The sequence below is a fragment of the Heloderma suspectum genome, chromosome 4, assembly GCF_057233095.1.
Source record: "Heloderma suspectum isolate Gila_16-S chromosome 4, 16-S_ref, whole genome shotgun sequence".
Classification (NCBI taxonomy): domain Eukaryota; kingdom Metazoa; phylum Chordata; class Lepidosauria; order Squamata; family Helodermatidae; genus Heloderma; species Heloderma suspectum.
In genome coordinates this window covers 4,537,832-4,559,440 of record NC_139461.1, presented here as the reverse complement: position 1 = coordinate 4,559,440, position 21,609 = coordinate 4,537,832, and the positions used below count along the sequence as shown (strand labels likewise).

The following is a 21,609-nucleotide window of genomic DNA, read 5'->3' as shown; positions in this document are numbered from 1 at the left end:
GCCCCCCCCTTCCATGGGGGAGCGGGGCGGAATCGTTCAGCAAGACGACTCATTCCTTCCTCCCTTGACCGCTGCGGGCGAGGGGCGGCGGCCTGACCCTGGTCTCCGCAGCGCCCCCATTCCGTCTCCGGCTGAACCCGTCCAACAAGTGGGAGGCGCGGAGCCGGCCTCTCCCGCGGCGGGCGGGGCTTCCAGCGCGGAGGCCGGGCGAGGGGCGCTCCGTCGGGGCGGCCCCTTCAGGCAGCTGTTGCCGCTGCGCTGACGAGCGAGTCTCCCGAAAAGGCGGGCGGGCGGGGCGCGAGGAACAGGGGGGGTCTTTTCTCGGCCTGCGGCTCTTCCACTCCGCCCGTCTCCCGAGCACTGCGCCGCCCCGGGTCTGCGGCTGGGCAGGGCCCCCCGACGAGAGCGGCCAGGCGGCTTCGCTCCCCGCCCCTCCTAGCCGGTCTCCCCCGCCTCTCCTCCCCTGGGAACCCAGGCGCCCCGGCCGCCCGTTTATTCCCCCGCTCGGCCATGGCTGCGCCGCTGCCCGGCAAGTTCCAGTTCTCCATCGACCGCGGCGGCACCTTCACCGACGTCTTCGCCCGCTGCCCCCGGGGGAGAGTGCGGGTGCTGAAGCTGCTCTCGGAGGACCCGGCCAACTACAGCGATGCTCCCACCGAGGGCATCCGCCGCATTTTGGAAGAGGTGAGGGGGCCGGGCGGGCCAGCGCGGCTTCCAAGGGCTCCCCGGCTGCCCTGCCCGAGAAGGCTGCCCTGCCTCCCCCCGCAAAATGGCACTCCAAGCCGCTTAGCGAGAACGAAGCCCTTGCGTAACGAGCGCCCGTGCGAAACCGCCGCCGTTAAGGCAGCGCCAGGCAGCCGCGAGACAAGCCTCAAAGCCCAGCAACTTTGGGCAAGTTAAGCCCCGGATCTCCCGTTCCCCAGAGAGGAGGGGCCCCCTGCAACTGGGCCCCCAAGCAGTTTCCCCGGGAGGGAGCTCCCCAGCTGCTTGCAGGCCTGGGTCGGCCCCCCCTCCCCACACAGAGAAGGGGGCTGGCAGCTGTCTCAGCTGCCAGGCAGGTGGTTTCAAAGGGTCTGAAGGGGTTCCAGGGCCAGTGCAAAACACTCCGCCATCCGTGCCATTGGTTTCCTTGAAGGAGCTGAAGGCAGTGCATGCAATCCTCCCTTTTATCTTCACAACGACCCTGTGAGGTAGGTTAGGCTGCGAGTCAGTGGCTGGCCCAAAGCCACCCAGGGAGCTTCATGACCAAGTGTGGACCGGAACCCAGATCTCCCGAGTCCCAGTCCAGCATTCTTAAGTGCAACACCCGGCAGTGCGCGTTCCGGGGCCTGAGCCCAAGAGTTGAGGGGGCGTCTAGCAGGCGGCTGATGCTTTGTTCCCCCCAGGAGTGTGGTGTCCCCTTCCCCAAAGACCAGCCCCTGGACACGTCGCGCATTGAGTGGATCCGCATGGGCACCACGGTGGCCACCAATGCCTTGCTGGAGCGGCGTGGGGAGCGCCTCGCCCTGCTCGTCACCAAGGGCTTCCGGGACCTGCTGCACATCGGCAACCAGGCCCGGCCCCAGATATTCGACTTGGTCAGTGCCGGCCTCCTTCGGCGTGGGGCTCTCCTGAGCCACGTGTCCTGGGTGGGGAACTCCGTTCCGCCCCCCCCGGAAGGCGGAGTGCCTGGCCTCCCATGACCCAGCCTGTGCCAGTTGGTGCCACCTTCCCTGGGCAGCCTGGAGGGACGGGCACCCTGCCGCTCTCGGGATTGGCTGGTGGCTGGAGAGAAGCGTTCCAGCTGGCTGGGCCAGGGGCACAGGGAAGAGCTTCTTGCCTGCCTGTGCCCTCTGCAGATCTCCAGCACGCTGGAGAGGCATGTGAGAGGGGCCCCGCTCCCTTCCTTGTTTCCATGGTGTCTCTGCCAGAGGAGGGACTGTGAGTTCGGCCTGCCCGCCCTTGGCCAGGACTTCTTGGGCCAGTGGAGCAGTGGGGTGGCAGCAGCCTGGGCAGCAGCCTGAGGCTTGCTGCTCCCCCCCCCCCCCGCAACTACTTGTTGAGCATTTTCCACAAACTGGATTGCCCGGAAATGCCTCTGCTGAGCCCCTTGGGTGGGGGGGCTGGAAACACCAGCATGTGAGAAGCGTCTCCTTGCTGGGCCAGACCAAGGCGGACCTGTGGGGTCCAGCCTCGGGTAGGTCGCGAGGGGGGAGCGCAGCCGGCCTCCCGCCCAGGCGCCTTCACTCATGCCGTGTTTGCCTGTTGCGGCAAAAAAAGTGCAGCACCTTGTGGCCCCTCTCAGCCCCGTGACTTTGCCACGGCCCAAGAGTCCGCTTTGCCTGAGGCACCACATCGTTCTGAACGAGTCCCCATGAAGTCCTGGCCTGTGAAGGAGCAGGCCCCCCAGCATCACCCTCCCTCTTAGATGGGGGCTGCTGCACCATGGCCTCCCTCTGACCCAGCACACCACTGTCCCCCCTCCCTCCCCCCCCAGGCAGTGTCGGTGCCAGAGGTCTTGTACGAGGCTGTGGTGGAGGTGGACGAGCGCCTGGTCCTGCATCATGAGGGGTGCCGGCTCTTTTCGTCAGCCCAGCCAATCACAGGTGGGAGCGCCAGCCCAGCCAGCTCAAGGTGGGCCAGGGCGGCTGCTGCTGCTGCTGCCGCCACCTCAGTCTCACCTGGGCTCTCCCATCTGGCCGGGCTAGTGAGCAGGAGGGCTAGTGCAGCTGGTGTTGGTTGCACGGTGCCATGACGTTCCGTGTGGGAACAGCGCAAGCAGCAGGGAGGGGGCAGATAGGGTGGCAGCAGGATCTCAGCTGTGGACTCCCCTGGGGTGTTTCTCCCTCTCCCCAGGCTTGACAGGGGAATCCCTGGTGGTGGAGCAACCTGTGGACCTGGAAGCCCTGCGGGGGGAGCTGGAGGGGCTGCTGGCACGGGGCATCTGCAGCCTGGCAGTGGTGCTTCTCCACTCCCACCTGTGAGTCCTGTTCCTGACCGGAGAGTTGCCTGTTCTCTTGGCCGAGACTGACATGCTCTGTGGGGGGCGGCTGGGAGGGCTTCCCCGAGCTCATGGATAACGGGCTGCTTCTGGGCGGAGGGCTCCTAGCACTGCCGCTCAGGAGATGATGTGCAGCTCTTCCGCCTTTCCCTCCGTAATGGATTTCCCGTGCTATGGGGAAAAAAGAGAAGAGGCTGTGGGAAGACGCGGGAGGGTTACAGCTGGGAGGTGGTGACGTCTGGATGCCGCACCCCCACCCAGTAAAATTCCGTGAATGAGGCAGGGCAGTTGTTCACCCAACTTGGAGCGGCCCTGAAGCAGGCTTTGGAGTAGGTAAGCCCTTATTGGAAAGCCCACTCAGGCGTCTCTGGTGAAGGGTCGGGGCATCCTCTGCCACATAAAGCGTGTCAAATGAGAAGGGCGGAGGCAATAATAAAATGCCATAGATGAGAGCACAAAGACCAGCACATCCTCCCCCAGCCTGGCGCCCTCCAGACGTGTTGGACTACAACTCCCAGCATCCAGTATGCTGGGAGTCATAGGCCAACACATCTGGAGGGACCAAGTTGGGGAAGCCTGGAGTAGCACTTTTTCCATCTGGTCGACTGTCACGGTATGTAGCGGGCGTACAGCTTGATTCTATACGTGTTTACTCAGAATTAACTCCCACTGATTCTAGTGGGACTTTCTCCCAAGCGCAGGTTTGCAGCCTAAGGTGCTTCTCCCTAACTCAGTAATATAAGGTGCACCTAGAACTCTGTATAGAAGTCTAAAACGCCAAGGTTTTTTCCAGACAAATGTGTACAGTTGATACTTAACACAGGCAATTCAGGCAGAGATTCTCCAGCACTCAGGAAAACCCCCAGCAGTCCCTTTGATTCTGATCTGAGTTTCACAGTTTCATTTATTTTTATTTGTTGCACTTATACCCCCCTTTCTTCCCCTGTGGAACTCAAGGTGGCTACATGCGGTTCCCGTGTGGTCTCCCCTCCAAGCACTGACCAGACCCAGACCTGCTTAGCTTCAGCAAGGTGGCTGCCTCATGTGCCTTCAGAGCAGGCCCTGGGACAACTTGATCCCAAGAACAACGAAGGCACACCGCAGGTCCTGTGTGGCAGCGGGACGCGATGTGTGGTTTCGCAGATTCTGTTTTAGGCAGAGCATGTTTATGGTCCTTCTGAATGCAGAGAGAGAGTTGAGAAGGTGTTGCAAGCTCTGAAAGAGGAGAGGGTCTGGTGGTGGAGTTTCTAGGACTCATGTTGGCAGAGGCGGAATCTCCCTCCCCCCCTTAAATCACATCTTGTTGGTTCCACTCTCCAGGGCCCTTTGCAATGTTCTGCGCCCCCCCCCCCCGCCCCTGGCTGCAGCTCCCCTCCCCCCTCTGATGGCCTCCTGTTTGAAGACACTGTGGCTGTGGCTTCACTCCTACCACGGGATCCAGCAGGCGAGGGGTACTGGGCCGATGGGGATGCTTCTCCTGGGGCAAACCCAATAAAGGTCATAAAGCGCTTTGCAAACAAAATGTGCCATGTGAGTGCAAGGTGTTGAGGGAAACCATAATTCTGGGCCACTGTTCTGGTCTCTTTTCCGGTCTTCGCCCCCCAGCTGGCATCTGTTCCAGGCCAGTCCATAGCAAGGGGCGTCCTGCTCCCTCGTTTGCCACCCTGAGCGCCTCTGCTGCTGTGCCTCCAAGACAGAGGGGTCGGTGTGACCAACATGCTTTTGTCCCTGGCAGGTGGCCAGACCACGAGCGGCAGGTGGGGGACCTGGCCCGGGAGCTGGGCTTCCAGCAGGTGTCGCTCTCCTCCGAGGTGATGCCCATGGTGCGGGCGGTGCCCCGGGGCTACACGGCCTGTGCTGATGCCTACCTCACTCCTTGCATCCGCCGCTACCTGGATAGTTTCCGGGCTGGCTTTGCTTCCCAGCTCCAGGTGAGAATAGGAGATCGTAAAAAGAGCCCTGCTGGATCAGGCCAAGGTCCATCTGACCCAGCATTCTGTTCCCCTAGTGGCTGAGTAGGGCATGGGCACGCTGCCTCTGATAGCAGAGGTGGTCTGTAGCCATTGTGACTAGTAGCCATGGGTAGCCTTATGCTCCATGAATTTGTCCAAACTTATTTTAAAGCCATCCAAATTGGTGTCTATTATGACATCTTGTAGTAGAGAATTCTGTAGTTTAACTGCGCTGTGTGAAGAAGGGCTTCTTTTGATCTGGGTGTCTCCGCTCCCCCTGCCAGGAGGTGATGGAGGTTCTTTGGTAGAGGGGGGGGAACAGCACTTGCTTGCCTGGGTCTCCGTTATGGACGGCTTCAGCCAGTGCAGTTCTCTAGCCAAAGAGCTGGACTGGGGAGATCTGGCAGCAAGGCCCACCTCTGCCAGGCTCACATGGCCCGGCCCTGGGCTGGATCAACCCCGTTTGCCTTTGCTCCTCCATTTCCTGTCTGTTAAACAGGAATATCTGGCCAGATTTGCAGGCTTGTTGTGAGGGCAGGGGAGATCCAGTTAAAGAACTGGGAAAGCTGGTGGTGCTCCAGAAAGGATACCCAGTGGAATGTGTGGCTGAGCCTTGATAGATCCCTCCCAGCAGCTGGAGGAGGAGCCAGACCTCATCACTGAGCATTTGGAAAGGGCCTTTTCAGTGGTGGGCCCTGGTTGTGGGTTGCCCTCTGTGGAGAGGCTCGCTGGTACCCCTGTCATGGTCTCTGGGGCGCCAGGTGAAGACCTTTTATATTCCCAGGCTTTTTAGTCTTTCGGTTTGGTTTGTAAATGTTTGTCACTGGTGTTGGTTTTTATTTTGTTGTATTTTCTTTTGAACTCTAAGGGTTTTATTTTATGTTTTATCATGTTAGGATTTTAATTTTTACAAATAGCCCAGAGAGCTTTGGCTGTTGGGTGGTATAGAAGTATAAGACGTCCGTTGGAGAGCAGGGTGTGGCGGGCTGGATTCCAGCCTCCAGCAAGGGAGCCCTTTGGCCCATTCCCTGCAGGGGGTCAGGAATCACCTCCTTAGAAGCCACTTCCTAGAGAGTGGGTGTTTCACGGGCTCAGCAGTCCACATTCCTCAAGGACCAGCCCACTTCAAGGTGCTATTGTTTCTCTGATGCAAACACAGCCATTTTGCTCTTTGGACGTCACGCTTGGTCTGTTGAGAATGTAGCATTTTGCTGTTTAACACCTTGTCTTGGCTTATTCCTACCTATGGCATTGGCCTTGGTACCATCTCCTGGGTGCCATGCTGTCTGGTCCCATCTCTCCAGACCTTACTACGGGGATGAGTAGAAGGTAGACCACTGGCCAGTTGGGGGGGGGGGCATGGGCAGCACCTGGCACTTGGCTGCTGGGGCTCTTGCACAGGATGGAACCTGGTCTGAAACGGAAGGGTCATCTCCTGAAGTCCTTAAGCAAGAGTGTGGAATTGGGAACCCTTAGAACAGTTGTGTCTTTTGACTGTTAGACAGTCAGAATTATTTGGGAAGGAGCTGGGGAGTGGGATTTTCCTAGGATGAAAAGTAATTAATTTGCTAGATTTATATACCCCCCCACCTTTGTCCGGGGAGCTCAGAGGAGAATATTAGACTTTTCTGCCCCACCCCATATTTTCCTTGCAACAGCCCTGCAAGGTGAGTTAGTCCAAAAGACAGGGACAGACCCATGAGCTTCGTGGCTAAGCAGGAATTTAGCCCCTGCCTGACCCATGGCTGATGGGCAGCCCACCACCCGTCACAGCAGAGGGTACTGCAAAGGGGGCCCTGCCAGTGCCGGCGAGCGTGTGTGCTCGAGATCTCCGTTTGGAGGGGCAGTAGAGGCACCGTGCCCTGGGCCATCCGGTGCCCCTTGCTCTGGTCTGACGTTGCCCCGTGGCCTGTGCCCACAGGGCGTGCCGGTCATGTTCATGCGCTCCGACGGCGGCCTCACCCCCATGGAGGCCTTCAGCGGCTCCCGCGCCATCCTCTCCGGCCCAGCAGGGGGCGTCGTGGGCTACGCGGTCACCACCTACCGCCGGGCAGACGGGCGGCCCGTCATCGGCTTTGACATGGGAGGTGAGCGCTGCGGGTGGCTCTGGAGGGGCCCCTCTGAGGGGCTGGGTGTGAGGGGCTCCTTGCGGGCTTCCTGGGCCCTCACTGGCGACCTCCCTCAGGCACCTCCACAGACGTCAGCCGCTATGCCGGGGAGTATGAGCACGTCTTCGAGGCCACGACAGCCGGCGTCAGCATCCAGGCCCCACAGCTCGACATCAACACGGTGGCTGCAGGGGGTGGCTCGCGACTCTTCTTCAGGTGGGCTGGTGTGCCTCTCCTCCTCGCTCTCTGAGACCACCCGCTCCGTGTGGAGGAATGCCCAGCCCTGCGGGGGCATTGGTTCCCCTCCTGCTTCAGATGCTGTCAGGGCTGGGCCCGGCCAGCCACCGGCCGCAAATGCATAGGACGGGTGGCGCCCCTTCCCCGGGCTGGTGGGAAGCTGTGAGACGCGCAGCTGATTCCGTGGAAAGCTTCCTCCTCGGCGCCTGCCCCTGGGCACCCTCCCTCGCTCCTGTGGGGGTCTTTCCATTCCTGTCCCGTCTTGAATCGGGGGGGCGGGGGTCATGACTCTTGGCGTCACCTCTCCTGCCTCAGGGAGCCGTCCTGCTGTCGGTGTTGCCACTGTTGTGAGTTGACCGCTGTCTCTTTCCCACTCCAGGTCTGGGCTCTTTGCTGTTGGCCCTGAGTCAGCGGGAGCCCATCCGGGCCCCACTTGCTACCGGAAGGGTGAGGCTGCCTGGGCACTGTGGTGACCTGGAGCAAGGGCTGACGAGGGGCAGCACATGGCTGATGCGCTCCATTCTCCACTTGCTTGCAGGGGGGCCACTGACGGTGACGGATGCCAACCTGTGCCTGGGCCGACTCCTGCCTGGTTACTTCCCTCGCATCTTTGGGCCAAATGAGAACCTGCCCCTGTCACGCGAGGCCACGCTGCAGGGGTTCCAGGAGCTGGCTGCAAACATCAGTGCCTTCCTGGGTGCCCGAGGGCCCCTCACCATTGAGGAGGTGGCCATGGGCTTCATCCAAGTGGCCAACGAAGCTATGTGCAGACCCATCCGGGCCTTGACACAGGTACCGGGGGCGGGCAGCCGCTGCTGCTCCTGAGCAGGCCCCTTCCCTTGGCTCGGGATTCCCTACTTTGTCTTGGCAGGTGGGGCGCCGAAGAGGGGACGGATGGCGGAGCGGGCCTCCTCCCCAGGCCCCCCCAAGTGTAAATTGGGTGATTCCACATGATTCGTTCAGAAAGCCCATTGCCAAACTCTGCAGGCGCTGCAATGATGGCAGAGCAGGAGAGGCAGCGGGTGGAGCAACGGGGGGGGAGCAGTGGGGGAGAGGGGGCACCCCTAAGGCGGAGGAACAGCGGAGAAAGGGGCCTCCAGCAGCCAGGCCCAGTGGAGGTTCAGCCTCTCACTCTGGTGGGCAAATGAGGGTTCGGCCTCAGGTGGGGTCCATCGAGCAGGACCCAAAATGTCCCCGGCAGAGTGGGCAGATGTGTGGCCAGGGCGGGATCAAGCAGCGGGCTGAGGCCGGGGCTGGGAATGGCCCCTGGCAGTGCAGGGTGCCCTAGTGGCTGCTCGGCCTGCAGAGAGTAGGATCGGCTGGCTGTGCCGGCAGCAGCACCGATGAGGGGAGTCGCTGGAAGTGACAGAGGAGCCGCAGCACCAGAGCCCAGCAAGACCCTGGGTTCTGACCGAAGCCAAGGGATTTCCTGCCGCTGGGGCCCTGGCGGCGGAGAGGCCAGCCTGGCGGCCCCCGTCCTGCCTCCAATGTCCCTGAGCTTGGCGCAGCCTCGTTGTGAGTGCTGGCCCTGCCCAGGCTTGGGGCGGCGAGCGCTGGGGGGCTGCGGGGCTGCCGCCAGGCCCCGCCCCAACTGCCTCCTTCCCTGTCTCGGCAGGCCCGGGGCCATGACACGTCACGCCACGTCCTGGCCTCCTTCGGTGGAGCTGGGGGGCAGCACGCTTGCGCCATTGCCCGGGCCTTGGGCATGGGCACGGTCTTCATTCACAAGTACGTGCTTGGGGGCGGGGGGAGGCGAGGCTGGTGCCCGGCCAGCCCTCAGGCAGGGGCTGTGTGAGTGCAGCAGCCCCTGGGGCGCAGGTCTGCAGAAGCGCCACGTCCCCCGTGGAGGGGTGGCGGCAGCAGCAGTGGCTGCTGCTCCCTGGCTGGCCCTGGGTGCTGGGTGACGAGAGCAGGGGTGGGAGGGGCCCCCTCCGTCCCCCTGGGCCTGGTGCCTAGTGCAGAGGCCTGGTGCAGGGCCCTGGCGCAGGGCCCTGGCTGGTGGTCTTCTCGTTGCAGCAGGGGCGGGGCTCCGGCTCTCCCCCTCTCAGTTCAGGCAGGGCCCTTTGGGCGCCAGGGCGCCGGGGCAAGGGCGAGATGCGGAGCCAGCGCTGGGCCAGGGAGCTCCAGCCTGTCCGTGGGATTGCTGGAGTTACGGGGGGCGCCCCATCCTTCCGCATACCGATCAAGGCTAGAATGGGCGGCATTCTTGCACCAAGTCAAATGCTCCGTTTGAGAATGACTCTGAGGAGATGCCACCTCTCCAGCGGTTGTTGCTGGGCCTCAGGGCACCCCCATTCTCCTAGCGCTTCTGTGAGCTAAGATAGCCGCCCCGGTGCAAGTTCCCCTGAGCCCTGCCAGAGGTGCTGCCGGGGTGGAGCCGGGGGCCTTCCGTGTGCTGGCCACTGAGCTATGCCTCCCCGCCCCCGCTATTCCCTGCACGAGGGTCGAAACCTGTCTTGTCGTGCAGGGCCTGTTTGAGTTTGGCAGGGAGGGAAGACGGAGAATGAGGGCAGATTGGAGAAGCCTGCAGAATTATGCCAAAAGTGATTTCCCTCTAGCACACATCCCCAGATTTAAGCTGCAGCTCCCTGGCGGAGTCTGCTGGGCATGGAATTGTGTGTCATGGTTGAAGGCACGTGTGCGCGCCCAGGGACTGAGAAGGAATTTGCCTTGGACAGCAAACCATGCTTCCCGGACGATGGACAGACATTCTGGCTAGCGTCCCCTCTGCGTGGTTCTGCAGCTGTCCCTGCCCTCCAGGGCTCAATGTGGGGTGGAAGTGCATGCCTTGGCGTTTCTTTGGCCAATGTTCTTTCCCAGGCAGGGGCCAACTTTTCCGTCCCTTCACGTTCTTGGAGGCATCCCTTGCAGGGAGAACGAGAGGGAGGCTGTGTTGCTTTTTTGGGGGGAAGGCTGTGGATGTGAGCTGTGGCTGTGACTTCAGGGCCAGAACCCCCAGAGGTCCCCTTTCCCCCAAGGGGCCCTGCGGGGCCTTGCAGGCAAGGGCTGGAGTTCACCTTTCCTCTCTCCTCCTCCTCCTCCCACCAGGCACAGCAGCATCCTCTCTGCCTATGGGCTGGCGCTGGCGGACGTGGTGCACGAGGCCCAGGAGCCCTGTGCCCTGGTCTACGGGCCGGAGGCCTATGCTCAGCTGGACAAGCGTGTGGCAGCTCTGGGGCAGGAGTGCGTGCAGACTCTGGAGGCAGAGAGCTTTGTCAGGTTGGGCCGTGGGGCAGAAGTGGGGGGCAGCAGGCCCAGGCTGGGAGAGACCCAACTGGGCACCCTGGGTGTTGAGGGAAGAGGCCTGGGTGCTCAGAGGGAGGGCGGCCTTCCTTTGGCCCAGCGGTCTGGGGCGATGGGCTGGGCAGGAGAGACCCAGGCGGCTCCCCTCCCCGGCCCCTTCCCAACAGAGGCCAGATCACCACTGAGGCCTTCCTGCACCTGCGTTACGAGCGGACAGACTGCGCCCTGATGTGCTCCGCCAAGGGCTACCCAGCCCGCCCTGAGTCCTGCCGCAGTGGGGACTTTGGCGCCGCCTTCACCGCCAGGTCAGTGAGCTCCAGCTGGGCACCAGGGCTTGAGAATGTCCCCAGCCCCCTTTGCCTTGCGCCTCGATGTTGATTCTGCTCCCGCCCATCAGGTACCGGCAGGAGTTTGGTTTCACCATCCCCAACCGGGCCATCCTGGTGGATGATGTGAGGGTGAGGGGCACGGCCAGTTTTGGGCTGGGCCAAGGAGAACCAGTTCCCGCCGCTGAAAGGCCCCCCCGCCTTGAAATGGTGAGAACCTCCCCCCTCATTCCCCTGTTTCTCCCAGACCGCCTGCCCTAGTTTCTCCATTGGATAGGGTGCCCCAGAGCATGCAGCCTCCATCTGGAGGGGGGGCAGCCCCTCCTCCCCTTACAGGACCCCACTTCCTCCTTCCTTCATGTTGTTTGCCATCTCTGTCTTGCCCACTCTCTTCCACCTAGGTTGGATACCAGCCATGTTAAAATGGGAGGCCCGCGCAGGATGCCACGGCTGGGAACGCGTGCAGGAGAGGGGAGGGCACTGTGGTGCTGGCATCCTGCTCGGGGCTCCCTGGTGGGGCCCTGTGGAACAGGCTGCTGGACTAGCGGGGGGGCCTTGGGTCTGATCCGCCTTCAGGGCTCCTCTTGTGTTCATAACGCACAGGCACCGGAGCATCTTGGCCCATCCTCATTCCCAGTGTGGAAATGCTGCCACCTTCCGCAAGGGGTCTCCTGGAGCTATTCTATGCTGCTGGCCTGTAGTTCTTGGTGCTGCCCCGAGCCCCCTGCGGGGGCTGTGATAAGCATCTCTGAAAGTGTCCGTACTTCTGGTGGCTCCGGAAAATCTACGTTGAACCCTAGGGTCAAATTTCTCGGAGCAGCCATAGCTCAGCCACAGAGCCCCTGCTTGGCACGTAGAAGCTGCCAGGTTCGATCCCCGCCAGCATCTCCAGGTAGTGCTAGGAAAGGATCCTGCCTGGAGAGCCACTGTTGCCAGTCAGTGTCAGCAACACTGGGCTAGAGGGCCCGGGGCCTGCCTCGTTGTAAGGCTGCTTCCTTTCGTCTTGAATGTTTCCGAGCCCAGCTGCCCTGGTAGCTGGGATTTATCCAGCGTTGCACGAGGGGGCTCCCGGGCAGACCATGCAGCCCCCAGCCCTGTTTATGCCCCTCGCCACCCGCAGGTGACCCGCTGTTACTTTGAGGGCGGCTACCTGGACACCAATGTCTACTTGCTGGAGGACCTCTCCTGGGGCCATTCCATCCCTGGCCCCAGCATCATCCTTGATAAGAACAGGTAAGGGAGGCACCAGGCATGCTCCCCGAGCCCTCACTGGCAGAGAGTCAGCATGGGGGGCCTGGTCCCATGCAGGGGGCAGGTGGAGGGAGCCATGCTGCGCCTTATGTGCCCCCAGCACCATCCTCGTGGAGCCAGGCTGCACCGCCTCTGTGACGCATCTCGGGGACATCTGCATCGCGGTGGGCTCTGCGGCAGAGCACCCCATCGGCCCCCAGCTCGACCCCATCCAGCTCTCCATCTTTTCTCATCGCTTCATGAGCATTGCAGGTGAGCATGGAGCTGGCTGTGCCGCAGTGGCGGGGGGCGGGCAGGCGGGGGGGGCTCTGCCTCTGCCTGCCAGCGGTTCTGACGGAGCCCCTCCGTCCTCCAACAGAGCAGATGGGACGCATCCTGCAGCGCACAGCCATCTCTACCAACATTAAGGAGAGGCTGGACTTTTCCTGCGCCCTCTTTGGCCCTGATGGGGGGCTGGTCTCCAACGCGCCCCACATCCCTGTCCATCTGGGCGCCATGCAGGAGACGGTGCGGTTCCAGGTAGGCCAGCTAACTGATCCGCCACCCTCGCCATGGCTCTGGGCTCCCTCCAGACATTTGTCCAGGTCAGGAGGGACTTGGGGGTTCTGGCTCCCACAGTTTTGCATCTCACCCAGGGGCACCTCAGGCCCCAGGCCAAGCCCAGACGGCCCCTCCCCCAAGGAAGGGGTCCTTGCTCAGCTACTGGCAGGGAGAGCTTCACACCATAATATGCTGGTATGGTTGGTCTCGGGTCCGCCTCCTTTGCCTCTGGCCCCGCCCACTACAGGGATGTGGCCCCCAAGAGCTTCTCTGAAATGCAGTGCAGCCCTTGGGCTGAGAGAGGTTCAGCACCCCTGTGCTAACCTGGGGCACCCTGTTTTTTGTATGGCTTTCGGACTGGTCCCTAAGAATTCTGGCTCCTACCTGCTTTGGGCTTTGGTCCCCACTACTGCTTTCTTTGGCAGGGGTCTGTGGATGATGGGCTGGGTTTGTTCCTGGGCTCTCCTAGACTGCCCTGAGCCCCTCCCGGTCTGACGGGTTGTTTCTAGAATGTCTGCTTCTCTTATTACGGCATCAATTTTTATTAAGTGAATTTTACTATTGTAAGCTGCCTGGGGAGGGCTCCTGCCCTGAAAGGCAGCCAAGAAATATTTTAAATAAGTAACATAATAAATGAATGAATGAATGAATGACCGACCGACCGACCTAGTTGTCTAGCACTGGGTGGGAATAGGGCTTGGCTTGACAGGGGCCAGGGGACCATGGGGGGACGGACTTCGCTTCTGGCACCATGGTCCAGACTGTGTGGCTTGGCAGCCATGGCAGGGAGCTCCTGGGCTCTGGGTGCTGCTGCTCCTGCCCCTCCCCCTTGGTCTCCACGCACCCAGCACCCCGGGATTCTTCTGTTGGTGTCATTCTAGATCCAGAACCTGGGCGCAGAGCTCCGTGAGGGGGATGTGATCCTGAGCAACCACCCATGTGCAGGAGGCAGCCACCTGCCTGACCTGACTGTCGTCACCCCGGTGCGTTGAGTGTCAGGTTCGGGGGGGGGGGGCTCCTGACTGCCAGGATTCTGGCCCCTCTGGGACCCCTCTGTGGGCACCTCAGAAGCTCCTGTGCGTGAGCAAAGTGGGGCGGGGTCTTTGTGCCTGCGGCGGAGCCCAGGCCAGCTCCTGTGCTCTGGAGGCTGACGGCACCCGCCGCACCCAGCTGTGTCCCCCTCCCACCCCTTTCCTGAGGCTCCTGCAAAATGGTTCACAGTTGATGGCTGGCATGTGACTTGTGCCCCTTGCTCTCTCTGGCCACCATGTTGGCCAGGCCCTGGGGGCTCTCCTGGTGGCTCCGCAGGGCCAGCTTGCGCCCACCTGCCCCTGGCGGGGCCCTGCCTTTGCTCAGCGGATCTGCTCCGTTTCAGGTCTTCTGGCCGGGAGAGGCAGAGCCAGTGTTCTTTGTGGCCAGCCGGGGGCACCATGCTGACATCGGGGGGGTCACCCCTGGCTCCATGCCTCCCCACTCCCGCTCTCTCCAGGAAGAGGGGGCTGTCTTCGTGTCCTTCAAGCTGGTGCAGGATGGCGTCTTCCAAGAGGAGGGTGCGTCGTTGCTGGCACGCCTGGCGCGGGAGGGAGGGGTGTGTGGGGGCCCAGCTGGCAGTTGCCTGGTGCGGGGGTCTTCTGCACACCTGGCCCCGCATTCTGGGGCCTTGCCTACCCCATGGCACAGTGGAGGCCCTGCCAGCCCTTCCTTCCCTCTCTTGCAGCAGTGACTGCAGCCCTGATGGCTCCAGGCCACCTTCCCGGCAGCAGCGGCACACGCAACCTCCATGACAACCTCTCTGATCTGCGCGCGCAGGTGGCCGCCAATCAGAAGGGGATCCATTTGGTGAATGAGCTGATTGGTCAGTACGGCTTGGAAGTGGTGCAAGCGTACATGGCACACATCCAGGTGAGGCGTGGGGCTCTCCCAGTGCATGGCACTGCTTCTGAGCAGCCCTCAGAAACGGAATAAGGGACTCGTGGGGCAGCCCTTGTTTTCTGCGGAGCCACGTCCAGTGTTGCGCCAGCCCATGGGCGGTGGGGCCTTGCGGCTGTGCCCACGGGGCAGACACAATCCAGGGAGGGTGGGTCTGTGGCTCTTCAGACCTGGAGCCCCGTTTCTTTCCTTAGTCAGTCAGAGATCACGTGACTGAAAAATAATGCAGCCCTGCCCCCCAGCACCCTCCCAATATGCTGGGCAACTGGTCCCATCTTTCCCACGGGCAGCATGGCCTTGCTGGCTGGGAGTGATGGGTGTTGTAGTCCAGCACATCTAGAGGGCACCTGGCTAAGTGTTAAAAGGATGCCGGATTGTCAAACAAGATGTCATGTTTCATAGACGGTTTCTAACTCTCCAGATAACATTAAAGCATGATCCGACACATCTCCGAATGTGTAAGCTTCGTCATGAGCTGTGCCTTCCTATGGAGCATCCCTCACTGGCTCTTGGCCCATGGGCATTCAGCACGCAGCTGTCCCCGGCCCTGCCTGGATTCTGGCTGTAATCATTACATTAGTTCCCACTTCACAAACTTTTCTGTTGACCTTGAATTTTATAAGGACTGTCGGAAAGTTTAAATGTAATATGCAACTTGTGATGTTCCTAATCAGTGCTTGAAACCATAACTGTTTCTCCCTAACAAGCTGCTGTTCCTACCCTCCACAGTGCCACACCGGAGATGGAGGTGGGAGTGTGGGGGCTGGTCTCCATGCCTGGAGTGGGAGGCACTTGGGCCGAGCGTGTCCAGATCCAAAACTAATCCCCAGCATGAGCTGAACCTTGGGGCTGGGAAGGGCCGGTTGCATCCCCTCTCCTTGGTAGCCCCAAGTGCATCCTGCTCGCAACGAATGCCTCATCGAAAAGCCGCAAAGTCACCCAGTTCTGACACTTTCCTAAGGATGATCCTCCCAGCTTGTAATTTAACTTCCTTTTGTTGTAATGTTCTGTACGTGACCCTGGTGCTCTTTGAGGAGTTTATCCAGTTGCCAAAATCATCTGCCTGGGACAGAGAATGGAAGTGTCAATGTTAGTTTTTTTTAATGGTGTTTTGAGTATTTTATAGTTACATACAGTGAAAACACATTCTATTGAAGCAAATGCTTTCTAGCGCTCTTCTTCTTTATCTGTTTTGACCTTCCTGAAGATGGCAAAGTAATGTAACTGCTAACTGTTGCCTGACATTAGCTGATAATATGAAACTTTGTTCCATGAAGGGTTCGCAGTAACTGCGCACTGAGTGTTGTGACCTGTCGCCCTAATATAACTCTAAAACCACTTCCGTTTCATGGAGTTTAAACCCTGATATCTGGCAGTGATGGAGGGAGTGGCCCCCTGGTCCCTAGGCCACATCTGGGGGACGTTGGATGGTTTGGATTCCTGGGTCCCTCCTGCACGCAGCCGGCATGGAGAGAACCGCCCTGGCTTCCTCTGCGCGCTCCCAAACGCCTCGTAGGGGGATTACAGGGGAGTGTCAGTGGGTGGGGGGGGAGGGAGCAAGCTACTCAGCCACCTGCAGCTGCCTTCCCGCCCCCTCTTCGAAGCCTCCGCTGGACGGGCAAAGCACCTGTCTAGCTCTGCATTGGATACTCTGAAGCCTCCATGTTCGGAGGCTTCCAAGTGTGTCCTAAATAACTCAAAGCTTGTTTTGGAGAGTTAACTAGTTCTACTCAGATCCAGGTGACTGTCTGGCCACACAGCCAACTCCAAGCTAGTTGGATGCTTCACAGGAGCCATCTCCCCATGGTTCGCAGCTTCCGAAGGGCAGAATGTGTGTGCGGGAGGTCGGGGGGGATGACACACCTCTGGCTGGCGCCTCACTTTCAGGGCAAGGGCTGTTAATCCCCTGACGGGTGTGCTCGTTTCGAAGCTGATCTCCCGTTGCAAAGGTGTGCGAGCCCCTCCTTTGAAAGCCCCCAATCTGAGCCATCCTGTGTCTCGGGGCATCTGAAAATGTTGTAGGCCCACTTTTAGTTGAGAGTCATCTAGTCTTCGAATAATTCCCTCCAATAGTGAAGAGGATAAGCTAGTTAACCTCCGTGTCATGTTAGTGAGCTCCTCCTCTTCTCTTCCCCAGAAAAATGCAGTGCAGCTTCTTGAAATTGGAGGCCTGTTTCACAAGGCAGGAGCTCGCTCTGGAGTCTGTCCACCCCTCCATTTGTGGCCACAGCAAGTAGTCTGTGCCTGGACCACTGGGGGGGTGTCGGCGGGGGACTGCCCACAAAGCTCCGGAGACGAAGCCGCCCCTCCCCCGTTTCACTGCTCTTCTCCCCCTGCCCCCAGGCCAATGCGGAGGTGGCGGTGCAAGAGATGCTGAGGGACTTTGCCACAGGCCAGGGAGAGCCGGGACGCCCCCTGCTGGCGGAGGCAGAGGACTTCATGGATGACGGCTCCCCCATTCGCCTCAGAGTGACCATTGACCCGCGGGAGGTGAGCACCACATCGTGGAGGGGGCTAAACAAAAAGGGATTGTGGGGCACTCCTGAAGGAACTCTCCAAGCTGGGAGAGCGCACCGCCCAGCGGCAGGTGCGGCACAGCATCAGCATGCGCGAGTGCTGCGCATCGGGGCCAGGCCCGCCCCTGCGTCGCCTGATGGTTCTGAGCCAGCAGCGGCTGGCCGAGGAAGCATCGCTGCGGTTGTGGTGGACAGCAGTGGCTCCGTGGGCAGCCGGGGTGGAGGAGGCGGGCCCCACGTTGGGAGAACGAGAAAAGGGGCCAAGCCCCAAATGGCCAGAGCGATGCCGCCTCTCTGCAGGCAGGGGCGAGAGCACCTCCGCCTTCCGCGTCCGGATGCTGGGCCTCTTCTTCACCCGCAGGGCAGCGCCGTGTTTGACTTCACTGGGTCTGGCCATGAGGTGTACGGGAACTGCAACGCGCCTCGTGCCATCACCCTCTCGGCCCTGATCTACTGCTTGCGCTCCATGGTGGGCCAGGACATCCCGCTCAACCAGGCAAGCGGAGCGGGGCTCTGGGCCAGCAGCATGGTTTCCGCCCCTCTCAGCCCACTGAGGTGACAGAGGAGATGGGGCTGCTGCTGCCGCCTCCCAGTGGGGACAAAGCGCAGCATCAGGCAGGGAGGCGTCCTGTCTGCAGGGCCGGGCCTGTGCTCCCGATGACTTCTCCCGGGTGGGTGGGGGGAGGACTGGCCCTTGCTCCCAAGCACCCACGCTCCTTCGGAGGCAGGGCCAGGGGCAGCTGGGGTCTGGCGCTCGGAGTGGCTCTGGCTCTTTCCCTGCAGGGCTGCCTGGCCCCCGTGAGGGTCATCATCCCCCAGGGCTCCATCCTGGACCCCTCCCGGGATGCTGCGGTGGTGGGGGGCAATGTGCTGACCTCGCAGAGGGTGGTGGACGTCATCCTCCGTGCATTCCGGGCCTGCGCAGCATCTCAGGTGAGTGCGGGGGGGCGGGAGAGGTTGAGCCAGGCGGGGGTGCTGGCAAGGGGAAAAGTATGCTGGCGCCTCACCCCCACCCCGGACTGGCCCCTGGGTTGTCGTTCGCAAACACTGTACTGGCCCCAATGATGCGCAGCTTCCGACAGCAGGCCCGGAGCGAGAAGGCGGCAGGTGCTTCTCAAAAGGCTGCTTGCAGGAAATGGCGTGGCCCATCTCCCGTGGGCCCAGGAGGCCTTCCGGCCCCTTTCAGGGGGAACATAGGCAGGGCCCTGGGGCTGGATCCACCCAGCATTCTGCTACACAGTAGCTGACCAGCTGCCCCAGTGGGAAGCCCACAAGCAGGACACGAGCGCGCAGCCCCCACCGGGCCACCCAGCAACTGGTGTGCGTGGACACGCTGCCTCTGGTGCTGGGGGTACGCGGAACCCTCAGGATGAGCAGCCACGATTCATCTCTCCCGCCTCCACGCCTGTGTCCAGCCCCCTTTGAAGGCCCTCCCAGCTGGTGGTGTCTGGGCTGGTGAATGCTTCTGTGGGATGTGCCAGCGTCCCCCTGCCCCTGGGGACCCGGGAGCTGCCTCCGGCTGCTTTTTCCCATGGGAGGGCAAGCGCATGGAGGCGGGCTTAGACCAGGAGTGGGAGGCCTTGTTCAGCCTGGGGGCTGAGTCCTGTTTCAGAGGAGCCCAACTGGCCGGCACGCTCCAGCGGGTGCCTCCTCCTGCCGGTGGCTGAGCCTCAGGGGGGCCTCTCAGAGGCTGGGGAGCTGCCCAATGGGTGCCTGGCGGAGGGGGTGTGGCCGTCTAGGGAACCCCGGAGGGCTGGATTTGGCCCCGGGGCCTGAGGATCCCCACCCCTGAGCCCAACTGACAAATCGGGGCAGGGGTGGGAAGAGCATGCTGCTATGACCCTGCTCTGGCTGGGGACATGCACTCCCCCAACCCTTCCACAGCTGGCTGGCGGCACCCGGCACTCTTCACTGGGCAGGTGCCTGGGTGGCTGCCGTGGCCCTGCCGTGCCGCAGCGGGTGGCTGCCTGTTTCAGCGCCGACTTTGGCCCTGACGGGAAAGTCCCCTGTATGTGCAGGAAAGCGTTTAGGCTGCAAATGCGGGCATGGCGCACGGCGGTCTCCACCACACGGCCTCGCAACGGTCTTTCCCCAGCCCCGTGGCCTGGAGCAGTTGGCTGCCTTCTCCCTGGCCTGTGCTCAGGCGTCCGGGGCTCCGCCTGTCCTTTAGCTCGCTCCTGTGAGTCTTCTGTGGGACAGGCTGATGGGCAGGGCTCTGTGGAAGCAGGACAAAGGGAGCTGCCTGGCCCCCAGCCCCGGGACCACCTGGCCTGGCCATGCCTCCCTTGGCTGGCTCTCCAGGGGTCTGGGCAGGATTCCTTCCCAGCCCCCGGAGATGCTGCCACGGACTGGAGCAGGCGCCTCCCTCTGCAGAGGAAGGCCCTGCAGGCCGAGGGGCAGCCTTCCCCCTTCCTCCCCCTTCCTCCCATCTTTCCCCTTCCTCCCGTCTTCCTGCCTCCCCCAGGGCTGCATGAACAACGTCACCTTTGGCAACGCGCGCATCGGCTACTACGAGACGGTGGCTGGCGGCGCTGGGGCAGGGCCCTCCTGGCCTGGCCGCAGCGGGGTGCACAGCCACATGACCAACACCCGCATCACGGACCCCGAGATCTTGGAGAAGCGGTGGGTACCGCCATGGGAGGGGCTCCTGGGGGAGGCAGTGGAGTGGGGGTGGGGCGCTGGCTGTGCCGTGGGGGTGGGGGCTGCATCCCTTTCCGTACAGCTGGTAGCCAAGCGAGCCGGCCGAGGGGAGGCCTGGCCTGGGCTTGGGCCCAACGTTTGGCTCCTTGGGTGGGGCTGAGCCTGGTATGCGCCTTTTTTGGGGGGGGCACTCCCCTGCCGTGGAGCCTGTGCGAGGAAGGCTTTGTGGGGCGTGGGCTGTTGGACACCCTCGCCTTGTGTGCACCCGCCCTCTCATCCCGCTGTTGCCAGCATGGGGGGGGGGCCTCGGGCCAGTCCCCAGTTCTGCGCTTAGAGTTTCCACTGTGGGGAGGGGGCAGGCGCCTCTGTGCCTGCTCATGATGCGTCCGCCCTCCCTCTGACAAGGTACCCGGTGGTCCTGCGATGCTTCCAGCTGGCCCTGGGCACCGGGGGCGCCGGGCAGTTCCAAGGCGGGGACGGGGTCCTCCGGGAGCTGCAGTTCCGGGAGGAGATGGTGCTGTCGGTGCTGAGCGAGCGACGGGCGTTCCGCCCATACGGGCTGCAAGGTGAGGGGGCTCCAGACCCCTGCTGGCACCTTCCCCAGGGCCAAGGGGTGTGTGGGGGTGCAGCGTTGACCAGTCTCAGGCGCATCCCCTGGGGTGGGTGGGGGGCAGGGGTTTGAGGGTACTCGGAAGTGCTCACTTGGTCCATCCACCCCCCCATCCCTCAGTTAGCCTCTCCCCCAGTGCCCCAACTTCTCCCCCTGTGCGCCACCCTGATTCTCCCCCGGACCCTTCCTCCCCGGCAGGCGGTGGGGCTGGTGCTCCGGGGCTGAACTTGCTCATCCGACGGGATGGCCGGACGATCAACCTGGGCGGGAAGACGTCTGTGCAAGTGCGGCCTGGGGTAAGGACGGAGACCCCCTCTCTGTATCGGAGGCCCTTCGACCGGGGGGCTCCCCGCACACCCCCCAGCCAGCGGCAGCCCCTTCTCTCCAAAATATCCCCTCCTCTCTCCTTCCCTGCAGGACATCTTCCGCCTGCAGACCCCTGGGGGGGGCGGCTTTGGACCACCCACTGCAGCTGCACCCACGGGCTCTCCCAAAGGGCCGCTGGGCCCTCCTGCAGGCCAGCGCTTCACAGCACGAGGAAGCCTCCATGACTACCGCCGGGCCCAGGAGACAGCCTGAGGGAGCCCCAGAGCCCGGCCACCCAGCCCCTGGGAGGGCCAGATGTGTGCGTGACGTGGCCAGCGTGGGGGCGAGTGGTCTCCCACCCTCCCTTGAGAGGAATGGGGGGGGTGACCAGGCAGCTTCTGGGAAGGAAGAGCAGGACAGGCACCCCCACGCCTTACCACATGGGGGCAGCAGTGCCTGGGAAGCGCCTCCCCTGGGCCTGGCCAGCTCTGCTGCTTGGCCAGGCCCAGACCCCCCCCCCCCCGCTAGACTAATCGAACTGCCCCCTGCCGCGGAAGGCCTCGGGGCGGGGGAGAGGTCAGGCCCCTCGCTCCCTCTGGAGCCTCTTGCCCCCACACGAGGCACACACTCCTTCCTGAGAAGACGGGGGCGGGGGTCCAAGCTCGGCTGGGCTGATTTGTGTCTTCGCTTCTATTGTCTTGGGGTGAATAAAGCTTGAACCTGCAGTTCTGAGCCTGCTTGTAGCCAATGATGCCACTTTCCTCTGGGCAGGCAGCTTGGGGGAGGCCCCCAAGCCCCCCTCCCACACAGTGCACTGATGGCTGCCGTAAGGTCAACTCCCACGGACTCTCTGGGGGCGGGGCGAGCAGGGCGGGGCAGGGGGCTGGCCTCAGGCCTCAGCAGGACCAGTCCCCTCCACGGCCCCCCAGCGGCTTGGTCCGGGCCCTCTGCTGCGCAGGGACTCCGGCTAG

At 62.3% G+C, this 21,609-nt stretch overlaps 1 protein-coding gene across 11 annotated transcripts; it reads left to right on the top strand.

Moving 5' to 3' along the window:
* Positions 1-158: 158 nt before the first annotated feature.
* OPLAH (5-oxoprolinase, ATP-hydrolysing) lies at positions 159-21,369 on the top strand. 11 transcript variants are annotated; one of them, XM_084854710.1, is made up of 26 exons: positions 419-684; positions 1,386-1,577; positions 2,477-2,585; positions 2,836-2,959; positions 4,716-4,911; positions 6,854-7,019; positions 7,118-7,256; positions 7,657-7,724; positions 7,816-8,069; positions 8,893-9,005; positions 10,326-10,496; positions 10,688-10,825; positions 10,918-11,056; positions 11,967-12,079; positions 12,198-12,349; positions 12,456-12,616; positions 13,519-13,620; positions 14,013-14,187; positions 14,355-14,539; positions 16,910-17,056; positions 17,444-17,578; positions 17,866-18,015; positions 19,547-19,704; positions 20,128-20,288; positions 20,531-20,628; positions 20,750-21,369. In XM_084854710.1, the coding sequence occupies exons 1-26, from the start codon at positions 511-513 to the stop codon at positions 20,909-20,911; spliced, it is 3,882 nt and encodes a 1,293-aa protein (XP_084710836.1). In that variant the 5' UTR covers positions 419-510; the 3' UTR covers positions 20,912-21,369. The 11 variants fall into 11 exon arrangements, with proteins under 11 accessions (XP_084710833.1, XP_084710836.1, XP_084710839.1 ...); XM_084854707.1 differs by having other exon boundaries at positions 159-684; positions 16,910-17,578; XM_084854713.1 differs by lacking the exon at positions 1,386-1,577.
* The last annotated feature ends 240 nt before the right edge of the window (positions 21,370-21,609 follow it).

Excerpts from the sequence above, each read along its gene's own strand:
- OPLAH (XM_084854707.1), top strand. The coding sequence starts at position 511 with ATGGCTGCGCCGCTGCCCGGCAAGTTCCAGTTCTCCATCGACCGCGGC. Across the intron at positions 9,006-10,325 it reads GGCACGGTCTTCATTCACAA|GCACAGCAGCATCCTCTCTG; the intron begins GTACGTGCTTGG and ends TCCTCCCACCAG. Across the intron at positions 14,540-16,909 it reads CGTACATGGCACACATCCAG|GCCAATGCGGAGGTGGCGGT; the intron begins GTGAGGCGTGGG and ends CCCTGCCCCCAG.